This window comes from Aptenodytes patagonicus, chromosome Z (assembly GCF_965638725.1).
Source record: "Aptenodytes patagonicus chromosome Z, bAptPat1.pri.cur, whole genome shotgun sequence".
Lineage (NCBI taxonomy): Eukaryota > Metazoa > Chordata > Aves > Sphenisciformes > Spheniscidae > Aptenodytes > Aptenodytes patagonicus.
The window spans coordinates 57,740,171-57,761,670 of record NC_134982.1 but is presented as its reverse complement, the minus strand read 5'-3'; the positions used below and the strand labels follow the sequence as shown (position 1 = coordinate 57,761,670).

General features: G+C 37.9%; 1 protein-coding gene across 2 annotated transcripts in view; it reads right to left on the bottom strand.

Moving 5' to 3' along the window:
- GAK (cyclin G associated kinase) overlaps window positions 1–21,500 on the bottom strand; it is a 79,174-nt gene that overhangs the window by 18,252 nt on the left and 39,422 nt on the right. The window contains exons 13-22 of one of the 2 annotated variants that reach the window (XM_076363235.1): window positions 21,258–21,406; window positions 17,933–18,055; window positions 14,468–14,601; window positions 13,003–13,197; window positions 11,851–11,968; window positions 9,309–9,388; window positions 8,764–8,957; window positions 6,453–6,611; window positions 5,185–5,664; window positions 3,011–3,181 (exon numbers count right to left, since the gene is read on the bottom strand). In XM_076363235.1, the coding sequence (XP_076219350.1) occupies window positions 3,011–3,181; window positions 5,185–5,664; window positions 6,453–6,611; window positions 8,764–8,957; window positions 9,309–9,388; window positions 11,851–11,968; window positions 13,003–13,197; window positions 14,468–14,601; window positions 17,933–18,055; window positions 21,258–21,406 (1,803 nt within the window). The remainder of the gene's footprint in view (window positions 1–3,010; window positions 3,182–5,184; window positions 5,665–6,452; window positions 6,612–8,763; window positions 8,958–9,308; window positions 9,389–11,850; window positions 11,969–13,002; window positions 13,198–14,467; window positions 14,602–17,932; window positions 18,056–21,257; window positions 21,407–21,500) is intronic. The other variant, XM_076363236.1, reaches the window with a different exon arrangement.

Here is a 21,500-nt window from a genome sequence, read left to right as displayed (position 1 = left end):
ACTAATTTATTTTTAGTGAGTTTAAAATTGTTTCTCACTTTAATGACTTCATGTTTGCACCTTCTTCTGTGCTCTCAACACAATTCTTCCAAATATGTCATTTGAGAACACACTCTCATTTGCCATTCCTTCTCCAGTTACTAGTTATCATGCCCTTTCACTCACCCTCACTCATTCAACTTCCTTGCTAAAAGGAAGTTTTATACCTGTGACTGGATGGAATGCTAAAGGCTCAAATACATACTTCATTTCAGCTAAACACATAGAAAAGCTGTCACTTGACAGGTAAACTTAAAGGAGCATGAAATGTTATCCCAATTCCTCCGCTTCCATGGGGTTTTTAAAGCCTGCATAGCAACAGAGAAGTATTGGGAAATCACTGTGTAACAGTTGACTGAAGAGAAGATGGGTACATTTTAAGTACTTTTTCCCTATGTTGACAGAAAGCTCCAGAAATCACATTAAAATAGCAGGTATGCTAATGCATTTACCAGGGTGCAAGTTATCAACCAAAATCAGAAAGAGTAAGCATAAAACAATAAGCAATGAATCAGATGTCAAAATATTTTTTTCTTTTTCTTCTGTACTTGCTCAAATGTTACTAACAGCTGAACATTGATGGTGGTCTCCTTGAGGTTGCAGGTAAACATTTAGAGAGCAGAAATTCACATTTATGTATTTTTCCAACTTAAATTTAGTACACAAAAGTGTTCTCTGTCATGTAAGGATTGGAGCACCTCCGATGTAAGGACAGGCTGAGGGTGCTGGTATTCTTCAACCTGGAGAAGAGAAGCACCGGGGGTGGGCAATCTTATCAATGTGTATAAATACTTAATGGGAAGAAATAAACAAGTCTGAGCCAGACTCTTCTCAGTGCTGCCCAGTGGAAGGACAAGAGGCAGTGGGCACAAACTGAAACACAGGAAACTCCATTTAAACAGAAGAATTTTTTTCTGTAAGAGTAGTCAAACACTGGCACAGGTTGCCTATAGAGGTTGTAGAGTCTGCATCCTCAGAAATAATAAGAAGTCAGCAAGGACAAGGTCCTGAGCAGCCTGCTCTACTTCACCCTTCTTTGAGCAGGTCAACTAAATCTCCAGAGGTCCCTGCCTCTGGAGTGAGATAGATTTTGGCTGAGATGATGCTCCACAGATCACTATCGATCAAATCTTCTACTGAACAGAAAAAAATCATCATCTGTTTGGTAACCTCATGCAGTGACAATAGTGTCATAACTATAAGTGGCATAGGACTGGCAACTATACAAGTATACAACTAAAACATACAGCTGTTACTGTATCTATAGGACAGAACAAAAATGTTGCAAAGAAAGCAGCAAGTGGGATGATCTCAGAGGAATCAGCCACAGCTGGAATAACACCTAAATACATGGTAGAGAAGGCAATCAGCTGGGTAGCCTTTTATTTCAAGGAGGAAGCCCTCCTCTCAGACAGGCAAATACTGCATCTTTTTTTATCCAGTTTCTCTGCAGCTTATACTCCGACTGCATCACCTAGAGGCAGGGTCAACTATACCAACTGTCCAACAAGGAGGGGCAACTCAAAACCACATGCAGTAAGCTCTGGGAAGAAAACGCTCCTGGATTCAGGGTGAGAAATGCGATACCACCATTCCTAACTGCCTCCAATTTATAAGTGAGGATCTGCAGGGGTGGCCTTCTGTGAGGAGAGGCCTGGGCTACTCTGTGCTGGACACAGCCAGCTCCAACTGACCCACCACAGGACACAGCTGAGCTGCTCAGCCAAGATGGTGGCACCTCTGGGAAAACAGATGTAAGAAAGGGTAAGAAACACTGCACAGCAGCTGTGAGAGTGAGAAAAGTATGAGAGAAACAGCCCTGCAGACACCAAGGTCAGTGGAGAAGGAGGGGGAGGAGGTGCTCCAGGTGCCAGAGCAGAAATTCCGCTGCAGCCCATGGAGAATACCACAGTGGAGCAAATATCCACACTGCAGCCTGTGGAGGACTCCACGCAGGTGGACATGCCCTGGAGGAAGCCGCAGCCCATAGAGAGGAGCCCACACAGCAGCCGGCTCCTGGCAGGAGCTGCAGCCCATGGGGGACCCACACTGGAGCAGTCTGTTCCTGAAGGACTGTACCCTACGGAGACCCATGTTCTTGAAAGACTGCATCCCGTGGGAAGGACCCACGCAGGAGCAGGGTAACAGTGTGACGATGAAGGAGCAGCAGAGAAGAGCTGTTACAGACCGACCACAACTCTCATCCCTATGGAGAGGACCCATGCTTTTCTTTGAAAATCAGATTTAAAAAGCAACACTTCTGGCTCTACAACTCCACCATTTTTGCAAGGGTATGTTTCTCTTTAAAGAATGAGCATGCTTAGAAGCTCTGTTTAGTAACACTTTGGAAATAACGTGTCTAGGATGGAGATACACGAAGACCGAACATATCAAGCTTTTTGTTTAAAGATTAATAGATTTTAAAATAATACATGAGGAAAAGGCTTCACCAGGAATACAGAGAAATTAAGTGAAACAAATACGATTAGAGTATTACATAATGTCTCCATAAGTATATTACCAGAATGCATTCAGGTCAAGAAGGTCCAAGCTAGCCTCAAGCTTGCATTTTAAGAACTGGCTGTACTATAATTTGACTTGTTCATTTCTTTTCCAAGGCTTCCAGAAAATCTTTAAAATCTGAATACAATCAAAATAGCATTCTGCCATCTAGAAAGTAAGATTGCAGGTGTTTGTGTACCCTCAGTTCTAAGAGCTCTCAGAGGAAACTCCAGCTCCTAACAGAAGGTTAGCAATGCTAGAAATCCTCTTGCATCACAAATATTAGCGTGACATTATACAGGAAACCCTTGCTACTTGGTGCATTTGCATCTGCATTCCCAGAACTAATTAAAACAGCAGTCACAACAAGTAGATCTATTAAGACACTAATCCACCTTGACTAAGCTGAAAGACAAATGCACAGAGCAGCAGAAACTGTTAAGAAACAAAACACCAGAAGCGCACTTACCTATATTTAAGAAATCTGAGCTGGAAGAAGGCGGAAGTGAACTGTGTGTGGAAGGAAATGTACTAGCTGTAGATGTTGAGCTTGGATTTAGAAAGTCCCCAAAGAGGTCTGGACCAGACAGGGCTTGATTCTCTGAACTTGATGACATTGTGAATGGGTCAAAAGGATCAGCTAAAAAAGAAGCAGAAGACAAAATTATCTTATGACAAATTTTAGAATAAACAAAGTTGAAAAAGCCTTACTCCTCTGGGGGCACAGACAAAAAGTAGAGTTCATGTTGGTAAGTGCAGCAGCCTTCTGAGAATTTTTCATGGCAAAGAGTCACCATCTGTCCCTTCCTCTAGACATCTGTACTTTCATGTTAGTACAAAAAGTATTTCACAATATGAACAGCTATGTCTTCAAACACAAATCCTTAGCCAGGCTGTATACATTCAACAACATTGTTAATTTCATCCATGTAAGACATTAAATTTGACTGATCATCTGCATACAAACAGAAGAATTACATTTGTTAAATGCTCTATAATGCCAAACCTCCAAAAAATTTAAACAAAACAGACTATTAAACTACTAAAAAGAATATCAAGTAAAACATTCATACTACCACTTTGACTTGAAGGCATTGGTGACTCTGGGGCAGAAAGCATGTCAACTCAAGAATGAAAACCAACAGAAGCAAGGCTTTCAACAGGTCTCTAGTGATCACAACGAAGAAAAAAACTAACTGGAAGAGTATTTATAGTCAGCATGGGGTAACATGTGACAGCCAGCTGGAATCGTGGCTCGAGATCTTCCCGTTTCTGCTGCCCTCTAGGGTCAAAACCCTCAAGAGCCCAGGGACTCCTGCCCGATTCACTCAGAAGCTGAAGAGAAGGAATAATCCTGCCATAGTGCCCTAGCGCATCCTGAGGTGATGAACACATTGTACAGGGCTCAGTAACACTTCAAAAAACAAACCCTGGATTGTCATAAAGCTATCTTACTATAGCATCACACATACACAAAAACTAAGTACAAGTTTGACGTACAAACTGAAGCACAACAGTGGCCAAATATTCTCACTTCTGCAATTATCTTTCTCTTATCCGATTCAAAGGTAGAATGAGATACATACATGACTACTGCTCAGGTGTTTTATGGAGTAGATATAAGAAAGGCGTAGTTAAAGAAAGATAAAGTAATAAAGCTTCTCTTTTATAGACTTCTGCCTATTTAAAAAAGGTAAATTAAGTGATTCCTCATTGACCACAGTAAGAAAGTCCAATACTGAACTGCTTCAAAAGAAATAAATACTTGAAATCACCTAAATGCTCTACAAGAACACTTTGCAGCTGTATGTAGATTAAAATTTTTAGTCCAAGTGAATTACCTTTGTGCAGATAAGCTAAACCTTGTAACAGTTTCCAAGATTATTTGACTAATATTCCCAAAAATCTTACTGTAACTTCAGGCAGAGAATTGTTATCTGAAAAGTTTAGTCACATGACAAAGAGCTAACTATGCATTGGTAAGAGGAACACAACCTCTAAACCAAAACACCTTGTTTTAAACACCAAATAGGTAGCAGTGTGTAACAGTATCTTGCAGGATACAGACCTGCCAACAACATCAGTAAAACCAGCAAAAAAACACCTTTTATCCTACTGGTTTAAACAGTAATCTACAGGATTTCCAGTTGCCTAGCAGTCTTACATGATTAACACTCAAAAATCCCACACAGACATTTGACCTAAGCAGCACAGCTCTGTACCACATCTAATGCTATTGCTTTATGTAATGTGCAAGAAAGCAGTAAGCTACTACAATTCTATGCCTTAGCAAGAGAAGTTATTTACATATGGATTTAGAAAAGGGTCTAACATGTAACATCTGTATGGGAAAGCTATGGATTCTTTAAGAATACCGGATCTCCTTTAAATGCAAAATTTGATACTTTTCTGTTTACATGGTTTAAAGCTAATAGGATATTGACAGGTAACAAAATACCTGGATAATATACAGCATTTTGTCTCCTTCATGCAGTGAAAACACCTGTTCTATACAGATTCTTGCTATAGACCAACATCTTCAGTGTCCAGATCAAAACATGGTACTCATTTTTCTAAGTGCAATGCAAGCAGCAGTATTTATCTGTTGGCCAGCCAAAGAGTTCTGATGTTAAATTTACATACCTGAAGACATGGCTGCTGCTGAAGACATACCCTGAGTAGCAGCTGGACACTGAGACTGACTGCTGAAAAAGAAATCTGTTCCTTGTCCAAGAAGATCACCAGTGGGCTCTTCTGAAATCTGTGATGTGTTACCCACAAACAGATTGTTCAACAAGTCCGCATTACTTGATGAAGAGTTTACTTCTGAGATAGGTTGTTTCTGTTCTGGTGAAATATCAGAATCTAGTCCCAGTAAGTCTACATTCTCTTCAGGAAGAGGTTTTTGTAACGGTGCAGATGGAGCTTCAAAACTGGCTTCAAAAAGCAGCTCTCCTTCTGGAGTAATAGAGTCTTTTTCATCAACAATTACTGCACTTTCTTCACCTGGAAACGTAGGGAATTCCTCATCTGAAGGATCACTCTCCTCCCTGTCATCAGATAGTTGGACACGAACATTTTTAGATGAACCGTCCTCTATTCCACTTTCCAGACTTTTTCCTTCTTGAATAAAAAGAAATAACGGCTTTAGATTCCCAGGATTCTTCTGCCAACTAGGATAAGACAGACTTATATGGTGAGATAATAGGAAATCAATCCTTAAATTAAATCAAAGCTCACAAAAGAATTGATGAAAAAAGAACTAACTTTTGCCTACCACCTCTTTGTACAGGGCAGGCAAAAGGGCAGCTCACTACCATGCTTGACACTCTGCAAGGGCAGATATTATGAATTTTTTCCAAAATGTGACTTGTACATTCACCTCAGGACATCATACCACTTATGGCTTAGAAGATCACTCAGTAACTGCTGCTCCACTCAGTGACAGCATTCAATGACAGCATAAGCAGTTAGTGACATTTTTGCCAACAAAGCAGAACCCAGAAAAAGGACGTATACATGCACTATAAAGTTACATTTTCTCAGTCCATACGTACTGATCTGGACCCCACTGGCTAGTCTACTTTGTTTCCTCTGTTCCTCAGCCAGCCTAAGTGGGGCTGTGGGAACGCAAAGGCTTCCTTGCAGACCTTTAAGATTAAGATTTTTGCAGAAAAAGAAAAATTTAGCTCAGCATTTAAGTTACACACAATACCAAAACCCATTACTTGGTGTTTATCCAAATCAAGTGGACTGACCACTTGTTAACACACAGAGCTCACTTTTCAAATAGCTTTTTCTCATTGTCTGGTGAAACAGTGACTTTTGCTGCATAAGAAGGCTTAAGCACTCGTTGGAAGGTGTACAAGACAACATACAACAAAATAGTTTCTTCAGAGGAAAACCTGTACCTTTCCAGTCCAGAGAATGAAAGAAATTATTTGCATCAGTACTACTGCTTTGTGGGGATTCTGTCTCAGTAGGTGCACTTTCTGAAGACTGCTCCAGCTGGGATGCTTCTGCTTCATATTGTGCAGTTGAACCTGGTTGTCTAGGCAACTCTGGTTTCCCTATAAGATAGATTTTAAGCCAGAACCCTTAAAGAGAAATTTCTAAAACTCAATCCTGGTCACAGAAGCTGGTATTTGACTTGCAGACTGACTGCTATAGCAAGACAACTGTCTCAAAGGATCTATTACTGTGCAAAGGCAAATTCCTGTCCCCACCCCCATTTGAAACTAACATTATTAACTGTTTCAACTACAAAGGCTGGAAAGACCCTATGTTCAACTATAACATTAAATTAAATCAGACTCATAGCAAAACACTCAAGCATTCTATTTATATTTGTAGGAAAATGGAATTAACACCTCACTTGTACCAACCATCCCCTAAAATAGGCAACAGCTATGAACAACATCTGCAATAAGGAACAGAACATCGGAAAAGAGCAAATGCAGCTATAGAAGAAACCCAGAGTATAAAGCCAGAGGAGAACATGGAGTTGTTAACAAACATCTCAAAGGAGTTAAATAATACACTGTGTACTGCGATTAAATACTCCTTGCATTTCTTATTTTACTGAGATCAGATCTTAAGCGACTCTTGTGTAAGACTGAGTTGGGCTGAGTTACCTACTACTATCTCATCTCCCAAAAAGCAGGTTTCCTCAAGGCGAGTAAGAAGACTCCCTAAATTAGTAAGTGTTCATCCACTGTTGGAAAAGAATGGGATGAATGCCTGGGAGAAAGATATTTCTCTAAATCTAAATACCAAACTGGTACAGTACTTTTTCCACCCTCCTTCCACATACTCAGCTGCAGCTTACATAGACTATTTTTTTCAGCATCTGTCTCAGAAAACATACATGAAAGATCATGATTAATGAAGTAGTGCAAATTCAATTTTAATTAAATTTAATTATTTTTAATTTAATAGTATTTTCTTAATTTAATATAAATTTTCTTAATTTAATATAAATTTTCTTAATTTAATATAAATTTTCTTAATTTAATATAAATTTTCTTAATTTAATATAAATTTTCTTAATTTAATATAAATTTTCTTAATTTAATATAAATTTTCTTAATTTAATATAAATTTTCTTAATTTAATATAAATTTTCTTAATTTAATATAAATTTTAATATAAATTAAATTTCAATTTAAAAAGGCAAGTTTTATAAAACCAGTTCACAGCACTTGCTCTTGTCCTATTCCCTTCCCACCAGTTTTAAGAAATATTTTCAATGGAATTTGAAACCCTTACATTTCACTTATCAATCAGAAAATGAAAGTGACTTAAAAAATAAGAGTAATTTTTACAGATCCTCATAATCAATGAAACACCTTAACTTTAGTGAGCTGAGACTTGTGTTCACAGTAGGACCTTTAAAATCTATATAAACTAAGTTAAATAGAAAATGACCTAAATCATAATACAAACCAAACATAGCCTGCTAAAAAAAGGTAAGACAACAGCAACTGCCTTGTATCAAAGGAAATGTAAGATGTACCATATTAAGAGTAGAGAGTAAGATCTCACGTGGTGTACTAAAATCACCACAATCTCCATCATGCTTTTTATCCTGGAAGCACAGAGAAGGCTTAAGAGAGCCTTAATGAAAATGTCAAAGCTAATTACCAACACCAGAAGAAGAAGAAAGATACTGAACAGCATTAACTGGAATTAATGCAGGCATCTATAGATGAAGCACAGAATATGTGGTACTAAAAAAATTAAACATCTGCTGGACCAAATCAGGAAAAGTTGAGAAATTGAATTACAACATTACTTGGCTATGCATAAGAAGGACCTCAATAAAAACGTTTTTAGTTACAATCATCTGAGCATTCCTCACAAGTGGTCTTAAGTGAAATGATAAAGATGCCAGTTTAGCCAAATATAGTTCTTTCAAGACATTTTGCCTACAAATCCTGGCTGTCACAATTCCATTTGCTAAAATCCCTGCAAATAGCATATTCATAGCTTTAAAGCAAGCAAATGTAATGACAGCAGAGCTAAGACAAGGATAATTATAATCCATTATTGGAGGATAATTTATACTCCTTCATACAATGCAAATTTAAGTGATATTTACAAAAAAACACCTTTTAAATTTCTTTCACTTAAAGGAATGTCAGAAATTAAACAAAAGCCTCAAACACTAAGAACATTAGAAAAACTTTATCACGTTCTCTAGTTTTTCAAGAGATTCATTACCAAATTTTGATAAAATCTCTTGTTGTTCCTCTCGGGTGGAGAAAAGGATCTTGGGATTCAGTCCCTTTATATTCATGTTATCCCACGGTGGCTGTTCACAGCTAGGTCTATCTCTGGGCTCCACCTCTACTTCCAGATTGACTTGAAATAAATCAGGATATTTTTCTTGTATGTCACAGGCATCCAGATCATACCTGCAAAGATGCATACAAGTAGATTCTTGATACTGATGGCTAACTAGATTAAATTCACTGCAGTCCAAGACAGAACTTTAAGCAATTAGTATAAGGCTTAAACATGCTGTATTTGTTTACTTTTTCCATATATTTTAAACAGGTGGTATTTTGGTAGAGAAATTTTTTTTGCATCATGAACAAAACCTTCTGTTTCCTTGAGGCGAGAAAGCAAAAGAATCTTCTTATTGCAATCAAAGTCATCTACTTCCTACACTGAATTTCTTTCCTCCCCTCGCCATATGTTGGCTTGGCAGGTTAAACAGTTTCAAAGAAAACTTCTTAGTCTCCTGCAAAAGGGTGTCAACATACTTGGCAAATTTCACTGTGGTGGCATTTCGGGGCACAAAACCTGTGTGGAACTGAATCTGAAACATCTTCATTGAAGCCATCTGTTGAAATGAAATACAGGGAAACTGCATAAATCCACATGAACAGTGTGTAGTGTTCTGTCTTTAACATAATACAAACTATTTTCAGTATTACAGTATTTTAAAGTGTTTGTTTAATTTCAGTTAATTCCATGTATACTTTATCTTGAGAGATTTAAATGCAGTTTAAGACAGAACATAGATAAATCTATTACTACCAGAAACAAAGGACCTTGAACCAGACACCTCTCAACACTAAGCTCAAACAGACTATCAAAGTCTGTTAAATATTTCCAGACCCTGTTCTAGAGGCTGAAACTGCATGACCCTTATTACTTTTCTGAATAACATACTCAGAAAAACTACTTGTGCAATACACTAATCAAGAAATACACGTCATATATAAAGGAGTCCATTCAGAACAATTTTAAAGGTAGTACATTTAAAAGGACACTTCATAAGACATGCAAAGAGTTATTTTTCCTGTACGACTTCTCAAGTCAATCATTCATCCCAGACAGAAATATACAGCTTTTCCAAACTGATTCATTATAACCGTTCAACTTCCCCAACTCTTTCTTCTGCTGACAGAAAAACTACTTTCCCATGCCTGATCAGCATGTGAGAATCCAGAAAATGCTACTATAGAAGGTTCATGTAGCTCCTGGTCTTGCACAAATCCAAATTACAGCAAATTGATAAATCCACAATGTATTTGTTCCCTGGCTTCAGTTAGAACACACGTGGAATAGTCTTGCCAGTCCTTACAAAGCAAGTCATACAGTAATAGTCCAGTAAATATGATATAGTAAAATTGAATGATGAAAGCTTTCCTCATAAATGAGGATTTATTGAACATCATAACCAGAAGTCAAGTAACAAGCAAAGCACTGCTAGCAGGTTGAGAGAGGTGATCTTTCCACTCTATCCAGCACTGGTGAGGCTGTGGTCCTGAAGTCCTGTGTCCAGTGCTGGGCTCCCCAATACAAGAAAGACATGGACATACTGGAGAGAGTTTGTCTGATCCATCCATCCCTACCCTGAACTACATATGAAAGCCTGAACTCCCTATTGAACCAGTTTTCTTAATCCCTTGCTATGCAAGACATTTCCTAGAAGATAAACTAAATCCTCTCTCAAATTAACTGTGAGCAAGCGGGAGACATTCATAATGCCCAGCTCTAGGCACTTAACAGCAATGTTGAAATGTGGTGATCTCCGTAAGAGTTCTGCAGAAAGCTTCAGGGGGCAATTTAGAGTATGTAAAACTAAGGACACATTGAATATTGTTCGATCAAAGCTCCAAACCATGATCAAACACTGTTGATGTATCCTGTGTTATAGCAGGTGGATGAGAAAATTCTGATCTTTTTCAATTAGTGGATAAATGCCAGAGAAACCACATCAAAGAAAACTTATCATCAGTGAAACTGATTGCAGAAGGAGTATAAGCTAACCTTGGCCAAATTTTCCCCTGTTGTATGCCTTCTTCACAGATGACCTTGAACCATACACTAGTTATATCTGTGCATTAGAGAATCATTTCACTGAGCTTTCAGTTTCAGGATGTTTTGGAAGATCTGGCCCCATAGCACTATGCAGACATTAAGAAAGTCTTGAACCTCTGCAACATGACATAATTTGATACTCACCTTCCTACACACAAAGAAAAAAAATATAGGGAAAACCATTTATTTCAGTAATAGTAGATATGTATGAATATGCTTGTTTGCCCCAAATATATGGAAACTGTCTGAAGAACCTCTGGATCAATTTTCACAATGCTCCAAGTTATCCTCAACTTTGCACTACCCCTTCCTATCTTTTACATGGATCTCCAAGTTTAATTTGGGTTACTCATCTGGAGAAAAAAAAACATGCTTCTTAGAAATTTCAAGACAGGATTCATTAGCAAGTTTTTTTTGTGATTGTGCAATACATTTACATCCACAGTTGAATTAAAAAAGAAACATGCATTCTCCCCAGGAGAACAAAGACTAGTAAGAAAATCGGCTATAAAAACTCAGTGTGGCTCTAGAAATAGGGTATAAAACCACATGGATTTTTCTAGCCTGTTTTGTACAGGCAAGTCCCTGGAATTCCGTTTTTCTACTGAGTGGTATTTTTCCTTTTGTTGCAGTTTGTGTGTACAGAATTAAAAAGTTCTGGCTTGTGCAACTTAACAGGTAACAATCACTGCCTCAAAAAACTAGCTAGAGGCTTTCCATGCAAATATAATAACTACCACTACTGAAGTAATTTCCAGAAATGCCTACCAAATCATCTACATGCAGAGCACTAAGAATAGACATACTTATTAGGCTTGAAAAGTCTGAATTACCAAGTACCTGAAAACCTCACACATTTCTTTCAACAAAGAATAGCAAATAAAGCCACATACTTAATGAGATCACAAACACAAGTATGATACAAAACTGCAACAAGAAAAAGTTCTCCATGTAGGCTGTTAAATTTATCATTACCTTGGCTTGTAGTCGGCCTCCTAGTGTTGACCTGGCATGATAGATGACAATGAGAACATCTCCTTGGACTGTTATACCTAGTGGAATTACTGCTTTCCCATCTTCAATTTTAAACTCCCTGAAGAAAAAACATAACCACAGTTAATTTCATTTTAAAAAATAGTGTATTACCTTATGTTTAGTTTGGTTTCTCCAAGGCCTTCAATATCAGCCCATAAAAATCTGCTTCGAGTTCTTATTACAGAGAAGGAATTCACTCTAAATGATCAAAACTTAAAAGCTACTCTAAAAATAACAAGATTAACAGTCACCTACAGCAGAGCAAGACATTTAGACCCATAGTTCTCAAATCAAATATGGGAGAAACATGTCTTCAAGGAGCTGCTGGGAAATGCAAGACAGGATATTATGAAGAAAGCTGTTCCAAAGAAAGGTGCAGAGAGAAACTGTAGCTGTACAGCTGTGATATATTAGGACTCCCACTGAGGGACAGTGGTAGAGAAGAAGAGGGGAAAGCGTTATTCTAACATCCCACAGTTGTTTCTGTTCCTGCTCTCTTCAAATTCATTGAACTCCTCACAGGGTTTCAATTTATAGGAAAGCTAGAAGCACTTTGGTATTCTCTCATCCTTCCTCTGTCTGTGACCATCTACACCTTGTACTGCTAGTACCAGTCACAGTTCTTGTGCCGTATTACAACAGCAGACATGAGAACTGTACAGGGGCTAATAAGCACTCCCCTTACAGCTACCACGCCTGGGGGATCTTTATTGTTTCCATGACCAAGACATGATGTTCAGTTCAGTACATACACCAAGGATCAATCTTCCTAGTTTATACCACATGGAGTGAGAAGAAAGAGGGTCTTGCTCACCTCTGCCTCCCAGTGCCCACTGTGCCACCCCCCCCATCATCCCCACTTTCTGCAGGAACAGATCCAAGCTGCTATTATAACCACATTGTCCTTCCCCATGATCTACCTTTCAAAATCAGCTAAAAGGGGACAGAGGAACTGTTCCATACATTAAAGCAGCTTTCTGGTCAACTGGCACATGCAAAATCATGCTTTCTCCTCACAGTAAAGACTTCATATGTAAGTAAGTCTAGAAAAACACGTGTGCTGTTTCAGAGCAAATCATAACCTGTACTTACTTCATTTTGTCATATTCCTGGGAGGTAGTGGTTACTCTCTCATCTCCCACATAAACTTCACAAAAAGGCCTGCAGCCATTACGCTGCTTACTGAAAAGAGGAACTGGAGTCATGACAATTGATCTGACAAGGATGGGCTTGCTGTGAGGAATAATGGGTTCTTCAGCCATCATGTCACACATGTATTCAATGTATCTGCCAAAACCAAAAGGTACTCATTTAGCCAGAGAACCAAATTCTAAAAATGGGTGAACACATAAGTGAGTTACTTCTGTTCATATCCAGCCACTGCGCAGTGACAAATGATAACAATAAAACACTGGGAACACTTAACAGCACTTCCAGCAAGCAGATTTTCAAATCTGATAGAATTTCACAAAAGGAAAATGAAATAGAAACATGGAAAAATATTTATGATCCCTAGCCAGCCTCTGAATTTAAGGACAGCAACACAGTTTCTGTACAAAAGCCTGATGGCTGCATCACAACAGAAAAATATACTGCCCATAAAACTGAATACAGCACTGCATATGAACTCATGTGCACCTGTGTCCCATCTTCCAGACAACTCCAGACACTGCCTTAGGTCTGTAGCTTTACACATACTCACTTGTAAAACAAACTAGCCACTCTTTCCAAAGGCCCTAAAACACCGAACTAGGAGAACTATTTATTTTGTATCTTACACATAATGGATCAAAGTTGCACAGCAGTTCTGAAGTCAGTAACTCAAAGCTTCCTAAAGGCTTTAAATTTATTCTCATTAACATAAGTTACATTGTAGAGAACCCATTAAATATACTGAAAGTAAACCTGTACAACAGCATAATCTGTCATTTGTACTTAACTAATCCTTACTTCCCACCTTTCTAAATCTAATCCTTTTTGTAGAAAACACCCTTACTACCAGTGTCACTTGCTACTGAGACTTTATTGTTATAAAGTCTATCAAATTAAATCAAATAATCAGTTTAAAACATTTGTCAAAGTATATGAAAGTCACCTCTGCACGCACTCCTTTAAAAAGCAGAAGGCATTCTTACCTAAACAGAAAAGATTGACAGAAATCATGATTGGTCTTTCCACAGAACTTGCAGTGTTCTGACACAGTAAAACCTATTGTAATAAACTAGTAAACATGGAATAAGTCTTACACACATTTTATACTTGAGAGCATTCAAAAGCACTGCATACCCTTGTTTTCATTCCTAACATTTCTTCACTATAGGTCATACTTGACTCACTTTCGGTAAGAACATGATGAGTAACTTAAGGGCTCACACAACATTCAGAACTACTTTCTCTACCCGTGATACATCTATTTCTCCCAGTATTTTGCTGTTTGAACACAGACGCTATTGAAATAATTCATCTTCCTAAAAAGTATCCTGTGAAAATACTGGCATATTCACAATTGCGTAACTACTTGCTTCAAGAGCACCCTACAAACAGACTGATACTGTACCTTTTATGAGAAGGCCAAATGCCAGGAGGACAGCGTTTCATACTGAACATATAAACTGCAGCTTCAGCAGTAGTGAAGAGACGACAGAAACACAGAAAAGAACAAACTACAACAGCAGACGCTGCTCTTCCATCCTACAAAAAAAATTGTAACTTTGTTATTAAACCTAGTGGAAAAAGCACTACAGAAGTTACTGAAGAACATGCTGTCTCCTTATTTAATGTAATGAAGTCCAAGGTCTAGTGTGATCATTAGATTTGACGTTTGTATCTGAACGTGAAATGTTTTCATTTGAATTCCACACAATACAAAAGATACTACATATTACCTGCTCGCTCAAATGTGAATAATTGCTTTAGCTTAACACTGTTTGAAATTTTCAACTGATGGTTATTACCTTACTATCACTAATACCCATTTTTAAGTTTGTTTCCTGGCTGCTATCTGAAACCCCAGTTCAGTGCTATTTTTGGCTGATAACCATGGACTTCTGCTACAAGAGAAGTCCTAAAATTCAGAAGAACTAAGCCACGCTAAACTCAGCCTTCTGACTAAAACTGCCTGAGATTAATAGCTTGCCATGGGACTAAGAGATGGAAATTAAAACACTGAACCTCTTTCTGCAGGGACCCATGGCTACGCACATCTCAGATTCATCCCTGCATTACAGAAGACTGAAGATTCAGAAGAGGTAATGGTTGACAGAACAGGAGCTCTCAAGTTTTTTTTTTCTAGCAACTTGAAACAGATTTTTTTGTAGTCATTTGGCATGAGTGTGGAAGTGGGGAAGAAGGAAATGTTTTTCCTCAACTTGTTTTAACAGGCATTTCCTTCAAAGCCAGGCTTCTATTCTAACCTTTACTTAGATCAATGAAAAGAAGGTCTGCCCACACCATAAGAGCCAGATCTTTAAAGAGCAGTTCAGCAAATCAGTATTAATGCTGGTGTAACTAGCAAGCCCAATGATTTCCAGAAGTCACTAAACTAGTCTATGATTCTATGGGCTGGCCCCTGCCTTTCAGTTAAATTTCACACAGATGTAACAAAAACATGGTCCCTGCCCTGAGACGCCTACACTTAGGACAAAACATAAATGAATACAAGGGAAGAATGAATTGCTGAGCAGCATGACAAGCAGTGACCTATGTACGCTTGCATTACAAAGCCACTTCCAAATTACAGCACCACACCGAGGGTAGAAAAATCATTGTACAAAGAGGTCAGCAAGCAAGTCACAGCAAACCCTTTGCAACTGTGGCATGAAGTCAGAGGACAACTTTGCAAGTTTAAAGACCACTTTACAACCAGAAATGCATCATTCAAAATAAAGAATATCCTATTCATTAGTAAACAAAACTGATGACAGAACCTTGCACTTCAGAAAGAAGCTTGGTAAGTTGCAGAATGGGAGCAAAAGAAACACTCCCATACAGAGATGAGAAAGTAAGAATTTCAATTTTTCCTTGTGTGTTTTTACAAGGATGATGGACCTTGGCTACAAAAATAAAAAATCCTCAGGCATAATCATTAAGGCAGCAATAAAAAGCAATGACTGGAAAAAGCTACATTTTGAGCATAAGTTTTGTCCCAAAGCCTCAAAAAGGTAGATAGAGGAGTTTTGTGTCTAAACTATTTTGAAAAGAAATAACCTTCATAAAACAAATTAAACATAACTTTTCCTATTGTATAATTATCTTAACTTGGTTCATTTAAACACAGGTCAAATACAGCTATCTGAAGGAACATTTAAGCACACTTAAAGAGCTGCAGCATATCCAGTTGCAAGTCTCTCTGCCATTAAGTTCCACCAAGACGATCTTGTACTCACACCTTCTTAAAGTTGTGCAAGTTTTCAAGGATGACCATCACTACATGGCCTCAAATAATTACACAGAGAAAAGTGTTACTGCAGATGTCCAGGAGTTACTCCAGCCTGTGGCATATGTGCTACAGTCTTGTGATATCAACAGAACAGGATGCCAGTCAAAAACAGATCTCAGTCATCGCCAGTCCAGAAAGACTTAACTGTAGCTGAAGCCAGAAGCTGCCATTTAAGCCTTGTTTTCAGCTGCTTGTTCTCACCTGGATCACTCAAATTACAATGTAAAAATTTAACAATTCACTACATTATTACAAACCTCTACAGTAAAGATCAGAAGACCAGGAAGCCCTACCTGGTTCTGAATCCCAGCCACCTAGAGGCAGTTTCACCTTTACAAGAAGCAACTCATGTTTTGTTATCCAAGAAAGCGTATTGACTAAAAGCATTCTACCTCTATCAGATAAAGTATTCTTTTCAACATAGTTTTCCTAGCTTTTAAATCTACAAAAGCTTCCAGCTAGATGAATCCAAGACACATATTGCAGCTATCATTCATTTCTAGTAGTTCTGGTGTATGCTCTTCACATCACATCTGGCATGCAACCATATATATACAAGCTTCCCTCACACCTGAGGAAAAGGAATGAGTTAGATACCTGAAAGGAAACACTTCAAGGGAAAGGTGCTTCTTACCTACTTGACTAGCACTCATGTGATACTGAGATACTGTAAGTATCACTTTAATATAGAATGAGATTCCTAACCTCACAGCAGCACTGAAAATCTCATCGGTTTTTAGGAGCTGGCATTAACTGATTTTTTTTCTTTCAAAACTCTGTTTAAGGAAGTACACTTTGCCAGATTAGCAAATCCTCTTTTAGACTCTGATAGTGATATTCCATATAGATTACTATACCATATCAAAGGACTGGTTATGAATGCTTTCCAGCAGCATCATAAGCATTGTAACAACTGTCATGTTTCTCTTTTTACTGCACAAGAAAATAAGAATGTCAAAATTTCGCATGCAATTCTTACACAAATGTAACAGTAACCCCATATTTTCAAATCTTGAACATAGTAACTACTCTTTAAATTCATTTTCCCCCCATGTTTGACATAAGGTGGTTCTTTATCAAGAGTTTTATTGCTTTTTTGGGTTATATCAAGGTTAATGATACATTAGAGAACAGTGGAAGCTACACAGCAATCTGCTGCCAGCAAAAGAAAGTTCCACCAAAAGTCTCATAGTCAGTTTCTGCAATTCTGCAGATACAGATTACATTCTAAATGGACAGTAGTGGGAAATGCAGTGTACACCCAGCTGTCACTTAGAAAATAAACAAAAATAGAGCAAACACTGAAATAGTAAAGCAGATTCTTTCTCCCAAAGGCTACTCTGACTTAATCCCTCCTATATACTGCCTTCCATGCTACATGCAAGTAAACATTATCCTACTAATTTGCCTAAGGAGAAAATTTATGCAAATAACTTTCCTCAAGACATAGCAGGATGGAATCGCCCCCAGGCCTCACAGTAAAGAAAGCCAGTAATATTCACAAACTGAGTGAATACTAGCATCCTTATTCACAATTTAAAGCTAGATTGGTTTAAGTCTGAAGTACTTTGCTCAATTTCTTACAAGGCAGTGCACAATGCAAACGTTTTTCTGGTCTTGTTTCAGCCATAAATGCATGTTCTTGCATATGCTATAAAGATTCTGAAGATTTGGTGCTCGTCTTGCTGGCCAGCCACATTCAGAAACCTGCAATGAGAGAGACAGCAGAGGTGAGAAACGAGATTACATAGTCAAATACATTTGCATAGCATAAGCTGTGTAAATAAGAGGCAATTTTACACTTTAATGCCACCTTCAGGTAGAAATTAAGCAAGATGCTCAAGAAAAGTAGTCTCACACAGTATAAGCACCACTTTATAGGATGAAGTGCAATAAAACTCCAGTCCTGTCTATAGTCTGCTGCACTAGAAGTATCAACAACTCAGATTACTATCCGAAATTTTCTCAGAACAAGGAATAAAGTAAAACAGCTTTCAACTTGATTTGTGCACATATTCTTAAGCAAAAAAACCCAGAAGGACTTGGTTTGCTTTTACATTTGTCCTTTATTCAAAGAGCCTCAACAGTTAAGTAATATTCCTTCTGCAATTAGTGCTACAAAACTACCAAACAATCAGCTTCACGGCTGAGAGTCTACATTCTTAAAATCAGCTGTCCAGTAAGAATGCAGTATATGAAACCTGACCCTTGAGCACTTGCAACACCTAAAGAGAAGGCATTTCCTTGGTCCTGGCAGAACAATTTACAAAGCAAGCTTTTTCTATTTCTTTTTAGCCAGGACCACAATTGCTGAATGTGGGAGACCAAGTTTTGCTACCAGCAACATGTTTTCTTACCTAGATAAAAGAGTTCAAGGGTTACTCTGACACGAATTACCTGAACTGACTATCACAAAAAATTCTTAATGAGATTGTTTTTGTGCCAAGCTCAGGAAAAAAGGCTGAAAGAAACAGCCTGACAAAGTCTCCTACAGCTTTTCACTGTATTCTAGTACTTTAATTAAAAAAGAGGGCAGTTTCAGAAAGCATCACTTTGTGAGAGATTTAAATTGAATGTTCTTTTGTTAGTGAAAGCTTATGCAAAGTCACCACTGAACGAATAAAAGCTAAGGCAAGCAGTCCTTTATATTCCTGTTCACCACAGGATTCAATGTGGGCTTTACTACGCCTCATATTACAATAGCAGTGAAAGAACCATATTGCAGCATTACAGCTACAAACCAGAAAACAGTCTAGAAAAGCGGGTGTATTCAAAAAAGCAAAAAGAACTTTTTTCTGATTTACCATTTACCTTCTGCTCAAACACTAGTTTTGTTACAAGAGGTATACCATACAACATTACCTTCTTTTCCTTTGCTATGTTTTAAGCTCAAAACGTTCCTGATCATTAGCAGAATGATGGAGAGGGCGCAACCTCCCTGAGCAACCTATTCCAAGTAAGACTCAAAACTAGCAGAGAAGACTTCAAAACTACCACTAACTTTAACCAAGGTTAAAGAAATTTGTAGAAGTTCCATACAGATAGAATACAGCAAGAAAGCAAGAATATATGATTTCATAAATACCTACTAAGCGAAGTGTCAGAATTAAGAAATTCAGAAGCTGTTCTCCTCTGATCAAGTTTAAGGCTTGCCATAATCATCTTTCGCAGGCACTAAAGACAAACTAAGCTTCCTTAGCTTCCTACATTGCTCCTCTCACCCAGCACTGAATAATGAATTCAGTCAGTACTGCTCATTGTGCATCTGGACTTCAAAAACAGACAGGGAAAATTTCCCCAATATATTTAAAGAGTTTGTTTTCCAAGTAAAATAGCTGCATTTTTTTGTTTTTAAACAGAAGACAATGTTTTGTAGAAACTTCCTAAATACTCCCAGCCAATAAAGTGGGCAGGAACCTACAATGTTTTGACAAGTTTTGATCTACTATTACTTCCCAGCAAAACAAAGATCGTAAGACAAAATGAACATCAAAAAGAAAGGTAGACCAGAAGAGTTCCAGATCATTAGTAGATTTAGCTGTGCTCGTATTTACCGTTCACAGAACCAATACATCAGGAATATCAATGTATAGGCACCTCATACTTGCATAACCAAAAAACCATTCCCAGGGTGAACAATTTCCCAGTCACAGAATTTATCATTCCATAAACAGAGGTTGATAGTTTTGTAGGATGAGGAATAAATCCGTTCACTATGTCAGCCTCAGTGGACTTTCCAGCAATCTAGTGCTAAAAAGCATTGCTGAAGATTTTGCTTTGAGGTACCTATTCCAAATTATCATGCAGGACTTTTCCTGCATGATTAAGCTTTGCCTTCCATGTTGAACAGCCTCTGCCTGAACCTCATACTGAACCAGATGCAGATAAAGAAGTTGACTGCCTCCACCCAGAGGCAGTAATCTTTTTTTTTCAGGTGTGACAATACTTTGTCTTGTCTATAAATTTACAAGGAAACAAAAGGAAGTGACAAGCACTAGATAGAATACATTAAACCATACTTCAGCCTGACAGTTTAAGTGAACTTGGATAACTGAAGTAATGCTAAGGATGGCTCTGCAGGATTAGGCCCAAAAGGGGTTTCCTGTAATAAGTAATGCTTCTAGACTCTCCTCTGGGCAGTCGATATTGTGGGGAAAGGGCATGATTACTACAGACTGTTTAGGTGAAATACAACACGGCCAGTGCTAGACAACTCACAACATAGCAACAGTCTCCACTGTTGAGCTACTTACAGGACAGTTGAGATCTATTTAGGAGCAAACACTGAAGTCCAGTATCTCAGCACCTAAGAAGCTGTTCTCACTACCTTGTTACTGAATTAGGCAAATGTCTTCATTTTAGTATCAGAGAAATAGCCAGAAAGGCTAACAGAGGCTCAGCTAAGCTATACCAGTATTTCAGGCAGTAGCAACAAGCAGTCAGCTAGGGCTGAGCCATATGGGAGTCAGATGGTATGTAGTGGGACAAGGAGAAAGTCCAGTAAACAGGTTGTGCAAATCCATCACCAAAGGAGTACTACTTTTGATCAAGGAAAACCTCTGAATGTAGGAAAGATTGAAATTTTAGTAAGATTTTCAATTATGCTAAGTATTCTCTGTTTAAATCTGAAACATGTAAGGTACCTGTACATGTTTTCAAAGATATCACTAGCCTAGGAAACAGCTTTAGTCAGTAAGATTAAAGATTAGTCTTTAATCAGACAAGTTTGGATTGAAAGCAAAGACAAGCAAAATATAGGTTACTCTTTGACCTTATGTTTATACTTATTCTTTTGTGATCTTTTTGATTATGCAGCTTACTTTCACATATTTCACAATAAAAAGCTGAAGATATAATCAAGACATTGTGTTGAAAGGCCTCTTGAAGAAATATGCAAAAATATACACACCCTATTATGGAATCTTGAAGACCTGTATGTTCTTGGAGAGAGATTGTACACAGCATAGTGGCCAGGATGTTTAGAGTCCAGACATAACCGCACATCTTCTATGTTATTTTTGATGGCAGATTCTACACCTTCAGCTGGAAAGGACATCACTGAAGACAGAACAATAAACACCAGGTGAAGTATTCACTTTTTTCATCTATTAAGAACAATCAGAAATTATTCTTAAGACATAGCTATATCATA